Source organism: Oncorhynchus kisutch, linkage group LG22, assembly GCF_002021735.2.
Source record: "Oncorhynchus kisutch isolate 150728-3 linkage group LG22, Okis_V2, whole genome shotgun sequence".
NCBI classification, from domain to species: Eukaryota; Metazoa; Chordata; class Actinopteri; order Salmoniformes; family Salmonidae; genus Oncorhynchus; species Oncorhynchus kisutch.
The window spans coordinates 25,378,218-25,390,909 of NC_034195.2; the positions used below are offsets into that span (position 1 = coordinate 25,378,218).

Here is a 12,692-nt window from a genome sequence, read left to right on the forward strand (position 1 = left end):
AAGAGTGGAGACTTATAGCAGCAAAGGGGGGACCAACTCCATATTAATGCCCATGATTTCGTAATGAAATGTTCGACGAGCAGGTGTCCACATACTTTTGGTCATGTAGTATACATATGGAGGATCCAGCTATAGAGGATCCAAGGTTTGTCAAGCCTTGTACAAGACAAAGCTTTGTTGCCACTTGTTTAAAGTAACCATAGACGTTTACAAAAAACACTCAGAAGTCCTGTGCTTGGCAATATTGAACTCTCCGGATGCTCATTTCTCCCCAATGTGAGCAAGGGATACAGAGAGTGTTGATGGTATACTGTATGTCTCTGTGTCTCCGTCCAGTCGTCGGCCCCTGTCCCAGCTCTGCTGCCTCCACCAGGAGGTGTCACTCCATCTATAAGGGCTTCGCTCAGTGTCTGATGGCTCTGGGAGACAGCCTGACCGACAGTGCCCAGAAAGATGAGGACACACAGGAGATACACACCATCTGCAAGTAAGCACCCCCCCCCCCCCCCCCCCACACACACACACATTATAGCCCTACGGTCACTGACAGATGAACCAAGACCAATGATTATGAACTTACAGTAGATACAAATCCCCTCATCTATATGTTATTTATAGACTCACACACACACACTGAAAAGAGAAATTGACATAACACTGTGACCTATAATTGAATTACCATTGAACGATGGGCTTCACCAGATCTTTACCTCTATTTCAATATCTCCATCGCTTTCTCTTTCTTCTCCATGGTTATACCCCAGCTCTCTCTCTTCTCCATGGTTATACCCCAGCTCTCTCTCTTCTCCATGGTTATACCCCAGCTCTCTCTTTCTTCTCCATGGTTATACCCCAGCTCTCTCTCTTCTCCATGGTTATACCCCAGCTCTCTCTTTCTTTTCCATGGTTATACCCCAGCTCTCTCTCCTCCATGGTTATACCCCAGCTCTCTCTCTCTTCTCCATGGTTATACCCCAGCTCTCTCTCTTCTCCATGGTTATACCCCAGCTCTCTCTCTTCTCCATGGTTATACCCCAGCTCTCTCTCTTCTCCATGGTTATACCCCAGCTCTCTCTCTCTTCTCCATGGTTATACCCCAGCTCTCTCTCTTCTCCATGGTTATACCCCAGCTCTCTCTTCTCCATGGTTATACCCCAGCTCTCTCTTTCTTCTCCATGGTTATACCCCAGCTCTCTCTCTTCTCCATGGTTATACCCCAGCTCTCTCTCTTCTCCATGGTTATACCCCAGCTCTCTCTCTCTCTTCTCCATGGTTATACCCCAGCTCTCTCTTCTCCATGGTTAAACCCCAGCTCTCTCTTCTCCATGGTTATACCCCAGCTCTCTCTTCTCCATGGTTATACCCCAGCTCTCTCTCTTCTCCATGGTTATACCCCAGCTCTCTCTTCTCCATGGTTATACCCCAGCTCTCTCTTCTCCATGGTTATACCCCAGCTCTCTCTTCTCCATGGTTATACCCCAGCTCTCTCTCTTCTCCATGGTTATACCCCAGCTCTCTCTTCTCCATGGTTATACCCCAGCTCTTTCTTCTCTATGGTTATACCCCAGCTCTCTCTCTCTTCTCCATGGTTATACCCCAGCTCTCTCTCTCTTCTCCATGGTTATACCCCAGCTCTCTCTCTCTTCTCCATGGTTATACCCCAGCTCTCTCTTTCTTCTCCATGGTTATACCCCAGCTCTCTCTTTCTTCTCCATGGTTATACCCCAGCTCTCTCTTTCTTCTCCATGGTTATACCCCAGCTCTCTCTAACATCATGACAGCACTTCCCATTTGCTTGAGGCATATTGGAGTGCCTAATTAAATATTGAGGGTCTCTCTTTATCCATCTCTGTCTTCCATTCTATTTATACATGCGTCTGTAATCCATCTTAACATTATGTCAAGGAATTTTTTATAAAATCGAAACTCATTTACTTAATTTCTACATGTTAAAACACTCTAAAATTCAATTTGGGGAACATCAAAAACAAGCTAAATTTGACTCCAGACATGATCAACTTGTTGCTGTAGCTTCATTCTCCTCAGTCAATTAGGGACTTAACATTCTACAAACACATTAGCTGCTACGCACTAGTTCAGCACCGGGGTTACACTCTAGTTCAGTTTCATATCAAGTCAAACAGCAGTTACCTAGCCAAAGTACAGCCATCTTTACCTCAGCACTGTTTCGAGAAAATGTCGCGCTGTTCCCTACAGTTGCATCGACAAGCGCTCCATAAAGCCAGCCAGCCATAAACAGCCTTCGCTCCAGCTCCCAGGCGTCCGCATGGTCCTAAAGTCCTAAGGGTTCTAAACTGCATTTGCCTTTTAATCTGGATTTGAATAATTGTAGTAGCCATTTTAAATTGTTGTTGTTGAGCTAGGGTATGACCCCCCTGAAAGATGCATCACCCCATCAAGAACAACCCATTCCCAGAAAACATTGCATCAATGTAGGAAGGTCCTGTCGGGAGTTGTTGTTCACTATTGAGGAGCTGGAGACACACATGTTGTCTTCAGGTATATATAGTGGTCATTACAATGATGTTATTATTTTGGTCACATTCCTTAAGGTACCAATTAAGGTACTAATCCTGCCATTCAGTAAACTTACATATGTCTGCACACACACACACACACACACACACACACACACACACACGCACACGCACACGCACACGCACACGCACACACACACACACACACACACACACACACACACACACACACACACACACACACACACACACACACACACTCTTCCTAGGAATGTGGTCAAATCTGTTAGGGAAAGGCAGTTAGTAGAGAGGCAATATTTTCCCTACTGGATAAAAGTCTCAGATTTGCATCTAGGCCAAGGCTGCACCACTGTCAGTATTCTCTATGGAATGCTAGGAGAGTTTACCTTGAGTATAGAATAAAAATGAAGGAAAATCTGATGTTACTAGGTACAGGTAATGTCCTTGTTTCCTGGGCCGTGAGCTTGGTTTGTTTATGCATTAGCATGCAGTGTATGTTTCAGATCAAGTGTTTAATCTAACACCTCAGCAATCCTTTATTATTTTAATCAGAAAATAGACTGCAGGCAGATATTGCTAACAAGCTGCCCTTCACCTGCTGTTACTCTGCTGTTTTCTACTGCACATGTGACTCTGGGACTTTGCAAGGCTGCATTTTGCTTCCTCTTTGTTTCACCCATTCCCCTCAAGGTCTCCTGTGTGTACGATAAACAGATGCCCTAAGCCCCCAACAGATGTGCTGTTTAAGGGTTGAGTTAAGACCATGGGCCCATATCCAAATACAGTGCAAGTTTAGCCTTTCTGCACTTGTACACAGGGAATATGAATATAAGATGATTATGAGTGGTGTTTTTCCAACTCTTGTTCCAACTCTTCCCGTCCACACACAATACCCCATAATGACAAAGAAAAAGCAGTTTTTTTTAGAAATGAGAAAAAAACAGAAATATCACATTTACATAAGTATTCAGACCCTTTATTCAGTACCTTGTTGAAGCACCTTTGGCAGCGATTACAGCCTCGAGGCCCTTGGGTGTACAAGCTTGGCACACCTGTATTTGGGGAGTTTCTCCCATTCTTCTCTGCATATCCTCTCATGTTCTGTCAGGTTGGATGGGGAGCAATGCTGCACAGCTATTTTCAGGTTTCTTCACAGATGTTCGATCAGGTTCAAGTCCAGGCTCTGGCTGGGCACTCAAGGACATTCAGAGACTTGTCCCGAAGCCACTCCTGTGTTGTCTTGGCTGTGTGCTTAGGGTCGTTGTCCATTTGGAAGGTGAACCTTCGCCCCGGTCTGAGTTCCTGAGTGCACTGGAGCAGGTTTTCATCAAGGATCTTTCTGTACTTTGCTTCGTTCATCTTTCCCTCGATCCTGACTAGTCTCTCAGTCCCTGCCGGTGAAAAACATCCCCACAGCATGATGCTGCCACCACCATGTTTCACCATAGGGATGGTGCCAGGTTTCCTCTAGAAGTGACACTTGGCATTCAGGCCAAAGAGTTCAATATTGGTTTCACTAGACCAGAGAATCTTGTTCCTCACAGTCTGCAAGTCTTTAGGTGCCTTTTGGCAATCTCCAAGAGGGCTGTCATGTGCCTTTTACTGAGGAGTGGCTTCCATCTGGCCACTCTACCATAAAGGCCTGATTGGTGGAGCGCTGTAGAGATGGTTGTCCTTCTGGAAGGTTCTCCCATCTCTACAGAGGAACTGTGCCTCGACACAATACTGCAGAAGTCGCATTTCAGTTGAAGGCATTCAGTTGTACAACTGACTAGGTATACCCCTTTCTCTTTCCCTAATCAAGTTGTATAAACATCTCAAGGATGATCAATGGAAACAGGATGCACCTGAGCTCAATTTCGAGTCTCATAGCAAAGGGTCTGTATACTTATGTAAATAAGGTATTGATGTTTGTTTAGTTTTTTTGATGAGGAAAATTGTTTATTTAATACATTTTAGAATAAGGCTGTAAAAAAAGTCAATGGGTCTGGATAATTTCCGAAGGCACTGTATGTGACCATCTCTGTTCCACCCCCTACAGGTCCTGGGATGAGTTTCATGACTGTGCAAACGTGGCGATGGCCTGGTGTCCGGATGAGGCTTCTGCTGTCTGGGAGTCTTTGCGACAGGAGTCCAAGAAGATGCAGTTTTCTGGAAACCTGTATTACATGTGCTCCAGTCGTGACCAACCAGCTGCCAACGCTGATGCCCTGAGCCCATCCAATCAGGAAGAGATTAGCCAGGAGTCTCTTAAAGCACACGCCCACTGTCCAGGTCCTGCCTCCTTCTTACTGCTCCCCTCATGTCTGTCTTTTCTGCTGCTGTTGCCTAGCCTATAGACATGACCAGAGTGAAGGGCAGGGAGGAACTCATAGAGGACATGTACAAACAGACAGTATCAATAAGTCACTCATATTTTTTTCTGTACTAAAAAGGAGTTGCATATATTTCTAGCTGCACGTTCAGATTGGCAGCTCCTCATCTGTGTAGTGTATTCATTTCATACACACATATCATCTCTATGGATAACTTTATATGTTTGTACAATACTACTGTCCTCAGATTTTTTATTCATAGATTTTAGATGTGTATTACAATTGGGTTTTGTTGCAAAACGCTACATACAGTGCCTTGCAAAAGTATTCACCCCCTTGGCATTTTGTTGCATTGCAACCTGTAATTTAAATAGATTTTTATTTGGATTTCATGTAATGGACAAACACAACATAGTCCAAATTGGTGAAGTGAAATGAAAACATAACTTGTTTCAAAATATTCTAAAAAATTACAATGGAAAAGTGGTGCATGCATGTGTATTCACCCCATTTGCTATGAAGCTCTTAAATAAGATCTGGTGCAACCAATTACCTTCAGAAGTTACATAATTTGTTAAATAAAGTGCACCTGTGTGCAATCTGAGTGTCACATGATCTGTCACATGATCTCAGTGTATATATACACCTGTTCTGAAAGGCCCCAGAGTCTGCAACACCACTAAGCAAGGGGCACCACCAAGCAAGCGGCACCATGAAGACCAAGGAGCTCTCCAAACAGGTCAGGGACAAAGTTGTGGAGAAGTACAGATCATGGTTGGGTTATAAAAAAAATATCTTAAACTTTGAACATCCCATGGAGCACCATTAAATCCATTATAAGAAAATGGAAAGAATATGGCACCACAACAAACCTGCCAGGAGAGGGCCGCCCATCAAAACTCATGGACCAGGCAAGGAGGGCATTAATCAGAGAGGCAAGAAAGAGACCAAAGATAATACTGAAGGAGTTGCAAAGCTCCACAGAGGAGATTGGAGTGTCTGTCCATAGGACCACTTTAAGCCGTACACTCCACAGCGCTAGGCTTTATGGAAGAGTGTCCAGAAAAAAGCCATTGCTTAAAAAATAAAATAAACAAACATGTTTGTTGTTCACCAAAAGGCATGTGGGAGACTCCCCGAACATATGGAAGAAGGTACTCTGGTTAGATGAGACTAAAATTGAGCTTTCTGGCCATCAAGGAAAACACTATGTCTGGTGCAAACTACCTTCACCCAGAGAACACTATCCCCACAGTGAAGCATGGTGGTGGCAGCATCATGCTGTGTTTGTGTTTTTCATTGGCAGGGACTGGGAAACTGGTCTGAATTGAAAGAATGATGGATGGCGCTAAATACAGGTAAATTCTTGAGGGAAACCTGTTTCAGTCTTCAAGCTGGGACGGAGGTTCACCTTCCAGCAGGACAATGACCCTAAGCATACTGCTAAAGCAACACTGGAGTGGTTTAAGGGGAAACATTAATGTCTTGGAATGGCCTAGTCAAAGCCCAGACCTCAATCCAATTGAGAATCTGTGGTATGATTTAAAGATTGCTGTACACCAGCGGAACCCATCCGACTTGAAGGAGCTGGAGCAGTTTAGCCTTGAAGAATGGGCAAAAATCCCAGTGGCTAGATGTGCCAAGCATACACCAAGAGACTTGCAGCTGTAATTTCTGCAAAAGGTGTCTCTACAAAGTATTGACTTTGGTGGGGTGAATAGTTATGCACACTTAAGTTTTCTGTTTTTTTTGTGTCTTATTTCTTGTTTGTTTCACAAGAAAAAATATCTTGCATCTTCAAAGTGGTAGGCATGTTGTGTAAATCAAATGATACAAACCCCCCAAAAAATCTATTTTAATTCCAGGTTGTAAGGCAACAAAACAGGAAAAATGCCAAGGGGGGTGAATAGTTTCAAAAGCCACTGCATCCATTGTTTAGCTGGAATGGAATGTTCGTATCCTGTATATTTAACATATAAATTCAACACATAATAAATAACCTCATGCTATAGTACTTGGCACCCTATTCCTTATATAGTGCACTAATTTTAACCAGAGCCTAGATCTCATATTACGGTATTGATAAATGTTTTAATATATATATATTTGAAATATTAATGTCCCAAATGTTTCATTTCTACAGTTCTTTAATAAAAATGTAATTATATGTCACATTTGACTGTGTAAAACCTTGCAGTACTACTCTTTTCTCTGAGAGGGAGGCGGATACAATGGGGTCTGAAATTATTGAGAGCCTTGATAAAGTAAATAATGAATGTATAAAATAAATAATTCAAGTAATGAACTATATTGTATGCTTCAAAAAATGTGGAAATTATATTTTATACTAACACAATTTCTCAGAGAAAGAGATTTAGTTTAATAAGTAATCCTTTTTTTCTCAGAAAAGTGGGAGTCAAAATGATTGACATCCCGAAAGATTCTTATAAATAAAGTAGTCAAAAGTTGAGTATTTGTTCCCATTTAGTATTTGTTCCTATTCCTAGCATGCAATGACAACATCAGGCTTGTTATTACAAACTTGTTGGATGCATTTGCAGTTAGTTTTGGTTGTGTTTTAGATTATTTTGTGCCCAACAGAAATTAATGGTAAATAATGTATTGAGTCATGTTCAAGTCACTTCTATTATAAATAAGAATAGAACATGTTTCTAAACATAAACATACATTACTATGATTACGGGTAATCCTTAATGAATTGTGATTAATGATGATTGAGAAAGTTACAGAGAGTCAAAGATCAAACCTCCAAGACATGCTAACCTCTCACCATTAGCAATAACAGGGGAGGTTAGCATGTCTCATTGCTCATCTTTATCAAGGGTGTTAATTATTTCGGACCCCAGTGTATATCTCGTTTTGCAACCAAAATATATTATTTGTCTCTCTGAAATAAAACCATCTAGTGGTTTACATTTCTGTAATTTAACAACCCCATGTCATGATAAGATGAGGTAGAAACACACAACTCTTTCATAAGTTCTTGAAAAGTAAAAAGCTCATTTACAAACATTTCTGAAAATGGATATACAGTGTTTCGGAATGAAACTGTTCAATTGAATTTAGTATGGTTCCAGGGGATACTATCTGGGAGAGCTGAGGTTAGAATGTAAATGAGAACATAAACCTCAAACATCTGGAACCCAAGAAAGAGTCTTCAATCCTTACCAGGCAAGGCTTAACAGCAACGTCTCAAACACTGTATCCTAAGTTTGTCAGGTTGCTATTCAATCAGAGAGCACTGTGGGATGTTTTGTAGCATTGAGGGCAATTTAAAAAAAATTAGTTTGAGACTCACTGAGGATTACTGAGAGGATTACTTAGAGTAAAACCTCTAAAACAATAGAACTCACCTGCAGGTAAGCATAATGAAGTATACCCAGGTCGAGGCAGTTCGCTGCCACTGCTCAACGGTGTAGTCATCCTGTGTGTTTAATACAGAGTTTATGAACAGATAAACCACTTAACTTACATTCAACATCACTTCTTATTGTCTGTTGTCTAGCTCAAGTCTAGACTAACCTAGAATTATACTTAGTTATTTGTGTTGAAGAAATATGGATGAACGTGTACATAATGTATTTTATTAATATTCATATTTATGTACATATCAAGCAGAGACCCTGGGGGAATAGGAACGGTATAGAAATGTTTGTTTTATAATACTCAACACCATGAGGATAACCCCTGTTTGACTCCATGACATGAAAAGTTAGCTGCGTTTAAAACCTAGTACTAATTGAATGTACGTCTGAGATAAACTACCATGTTGGAAATGTTACTGTACCTTTTCAAAAGTTCATGTTTTCTACTTGCTTTGCCCTACTCAACAGCTTTAGCGGTCAATTTGGATTTGCATTGGATTTGCATTTTTTATTGGCAATTAATCTTGTTTGCTAATGCAGCAAAGTTATGTGGGATGGTCAGGGAAGCGGTAGTAAACTGGAGTGAAAACCTGAAGGAAATCTATTTTCCTCTGCATTGTAAAATATATCAAGTGGATTTAGTTGATTATTAACCTAATTTAAATATTTAAAGAATATTGTCTGGCTATAACATCAGCTAACACTGCAACATTTTAGGTTAGTGGATAACACATTTTAGGCTGTTGGCAAACTCTCTATTTCTAAATTGTGTGTGTTTGCGTGCGAGCATGTGTCTGTGCGTATGTGTGTGTGTGTGTGCTCGTATGTTTGTGTGTGTGCGTGTATGAATCGGCTTGTGTGCATTGTGCCAGTGTAATAACACTTGGTGAATAAAAGCCATGACTTTTATGCCTGCCTCTCTGTTATCTTGCTTTACAAAATACTTTTTCATTCCTGTATACATCAGCTCATAAGCATCATTATTCTTTGCATAGATATGATGTTAATGTACCTGAATTGTATAGTTCTGAACTAGCAGATTTATAGAACAAAAGTGTTGTGTTATATGCTTGGGACTCTGTATGATTGGCATGTACAACTGTGCACTCTTTCTTTTTATGATATGTTGAAAAGGAAGAAACCATTCTGTCTGTAATCTCATTGTACTACATTGACCATACATCTCTCAAAGATAGAAGCAGATGAGACGAAGGGTACATATTCAACAGATTATATATTCCTCCCTTTGAATATGTGATACTGTCATCCTAAAGGCGGCCCATCAAACAGAATGCTTATTTAGAGCCCCGGGGATGAATAAGCCTCTGAGGGACATTCATCTATGGGGTTTTTCCACTGTGGACAGACCACACACTGGACCAAGTTCAGAGACACTGGGCTTGGGAGAACAACATCCCGATATATGTCATTCAATTGAATAGTGTGTACTGACAATCTTCAGTAGAAGCGTATCTTTTGTACAGAAAGCCATCCACAGGGTGTTCCGGTCTTATTGGACTGAGTTTTCAACATTGGTTCAAATTCTTTTCACTTTCACTATGTGTTTGTCTGTATGAAGTATGTTTTGCTACATTTATAAATAATCAATAAAATGGTGATGACTGATGCTGAATCTGCATTTACTTTCAGTGGGTTTTACATGTACTACTCAGTGTACTTAAACCAGCCAACTAATGACGGCTTCAAAGATGTTCTTGGGTTTTGATGAAATATCAAACGTAAATGTTGGTGTTGCGAGTTAGTTGATGGCTTTAGTGCACTGAGTGTTGTCTTGTGTTCAGTGACTGAGATTTGGACAGATACGGTACCTTCCTGCACAACTACAGGACTTCAGATTGAGATTTGGTGTGAAGATGGGAGGTATGCAAAACTTGCTCCTGGTTATTTGGAAGACTTTATATATTAATATTTCATGGCTCCCAGCTGCCTCAGTAAACAGAAAAACATATCCAGTTAAACGAATAGAGGAGACTTTGTCCCAGCACACACCATATTCCTATACCATATACTGTAAATACAGACAGATTATTAATTCATGACGTGACAAATGCTGACATGTACAGAATGTAAACATAGAGCATTGTAGTTCATGCGCAGATCATATTAGAAAAGGAGATGTTATGTTTGACACATAAAAAATGCAACATCCACACTTCCCTCCCTCAAGGTTCAAATGTATATCAGGCTTCAAATCTGGAACCTCTATCTCTCTGATCTTTTTATTGCAGTTATGGATCAAATTATGCTGTTAAAAAATGTAAGAGATCAACCCTGTAGATCAGTGGTTCTTTACACACCCTGCCCACCCACGGCCAGTGCTCCCCTGCAAAAACCACTGCATGCAGTAATCCTAACACAGACTGATTGATTGTGGACAACCAAGGGTGTTTGATCATAACTCTGGCTCTTGCTACCCTCCTCTCTGTGGCTTTGCTGTTCTGATCTATCAGAAAACCCCACCCGTTGACAAGAGGTTCAATTAAAGTTATGTTTTATGAAGCCACTGGCTGAAGATGAGAGTGATTCCGTTTTCAGCTAGGGGTATTTTGGAAACCTTGGCTTCAGCCCCAGTGAACAACATCAAGTGTGTAACTTGGGATTTGGGCTTTGGGAGCAAGCTGACCTACTGAATAATGAGAGTTTTATTCTCTTTAAGCCTGAAAGTTTGAAGTAGAATGGCCAACTCCGTCCACAAAATGAAATCATTGTCATACCCTGATCGGTTTCACCTGTCTTTGTGCTTGTCTCCACCCCTCTCCAGGTGTCGACCATCTTTCCCATTATCCTCTGAGCATTCATACCTGTGTTCTCTGTTTGTCTGTTGCCAGTTAGTCTTGTCTTACCAGCGTGCTTTCCCGTTTTCCTGTTTCTCAAGTATTTGTTTCCTAGTTCTCCCGGTTCTGACCATTTATGCCTGCCCTGACCCCGAGCCTGCCTGCCGTCCTGTACCTGCCTGCCGTCCTGTACCTGCCTGACTCTGACCTGATTACGAACTTCTGCCTGTCCATGACCTGCCCTTTGCCCCGTGTTATAATAAATAATTGAGAACTGTACTATCTGCCTCCTATGTCTGCATCTGGGTCATATCCTGAGTATTGATAGTACGAACTGGCCATGACTGACCCAGCAGACTCAGACTAGCTCCACATTGCTGTCTCCCAGTAAGGAACCACCATTGGAAGACACGAGGAGTTACTGCAATGCCTTATGGAGGGACTCCATACCCTGGAAGAACGCCACGACCATGCGTTCGATACATTACTGGAGCAATTCCACGGATTCCCTACAAGGCAGCAAGCCACACCAGTAATTCCCCGGACTCTCAGCAATCCCGCCACCAGCGGCGCTTCTTCCCAGCCTACGCCAGAGTCCTGCTTCTTCCCAGCCTACGCCAGAGAACCCGGCTTACCTCCGGAGAGCTACGCTGGAGATTCTGGAACTTGCCGGACCATTTCTCTCCCAGTGCTCACTCTGTCACATGAATTGACGCTGGAGAGGCGAAGCAGGTACAGGGAGTCAAACATTTAATAAAGAACGGACATGGAGCGAGACAGGAACAGCGTCAGCACAAGGGTAACAAAGACAAAAAACAATTAATGCATCAGCAGGGAACAGAGCAGGTGAACTGACAAATATAGGGGAGGTAATAAACAGGTGATGAGTGAGTCCAGGTGAGTCCAGTATCGCTGATGCGCAGGACGACGGAAGGCAGGTGTGCATAATGGATGGAATGAGTGCGTGATGCAGGGCAGCCTGGCACCCTCAAGCGCCAGGGGGGGAAGAGCGGGAGCAGACGTGACACCCTCATCTTCGAGCTGCAGCCTTTGTCGTTCCCCTTGGACCACTCGAGGATAGCGTACCTCATAACGCTGAAGTCCGGGAGGGCACCTGCCTTGGCTACGGCGGTGAGGGAGCAACAGTCCGCTGTCTGCCTCAGTCTGGAGGAGTTTGTGGTGGAAGAATGGAAGGTGTTTGATTCTCCGTTGTCTGGGTGAGAGGCTACTCGTAAACTGCTCCAGCTACATCAAGACTCCCATAGTGTGGCAGACTACGCTGTGGATTTCCGCACGTTGGTGGCTGAGAGTGCCTGGAACCCTGAAGCGTTGTTCGACATGTTCCTTCATGGATTATCGAAGGTGATCAAAGATGAGCTTGCAGCCCGGGAGCTGCCCATGGACCTCGACTCCATCATAGCCTTGACCATCTGGATCGATGGGCGGCTACGAGAACGTAGGATAGAGAGGAAATATGTTCCCTGTCGACCTCGCTCTCCCTCGATTCCCACCTCAACTCTGAGGATTCTCGGAAAACCCCAAAGTAATTTCAGAGAGAATCCAATGTCACCCAAGTGCTTACGGGAATCACGAGGGTGGTCGAATCGCCTCCTTTAGAGCACAAGCTACTGGGAAGAGCTTGATTGTCTCCGGATGAACGCTTACACAGACTGAACA

The 12,692-nt window shown here is 42.7% G+C and overlaps 1 protein-coding gene across 1 annotated transcript; it reads left to right on the forward strand.

The window, feature by feature from the left end:
- The first annotated feature begins 208 nt into the window (after positions 1-208).
- Positions 209-9,850, forward strand: LOC109867698 (neuritin-like). Its single transcript, XM_031801941.1, has 2 exons — positions 209-487; positions 4,561-9,850. The coding sequence occupies exons 1-2, from the start codon at positions 258-260 to the stop codon at positions 4,856-4,858; spliced, it is 528 nt and encodes a 175-aa protein (XP_031657801.1). The 5' UTR covers positions 209-257; the 3' UTR covers positions 4,859-9,850.
- The last annotated feature ends 2,842 nt before the right edge of the window (positions 9,851-12,692 follow it).

Bases quoted from the DNA above. Each gene is read 5' to 3' on its own strand.
- LOC109867698 (XM_031801941.1), top strand. From the start codon at position 258: ATGCTCATTTCTCCCCAATGTGAGCAAGGGATACAGAGAGTGTTGATG. The intron at 488-4,560 runs GTAAGCACCCCC...CACCCCCTACAG, and splicing joins GAGATACACACCATCTGCAA to GTCCTGGGATGAGTTTCATG.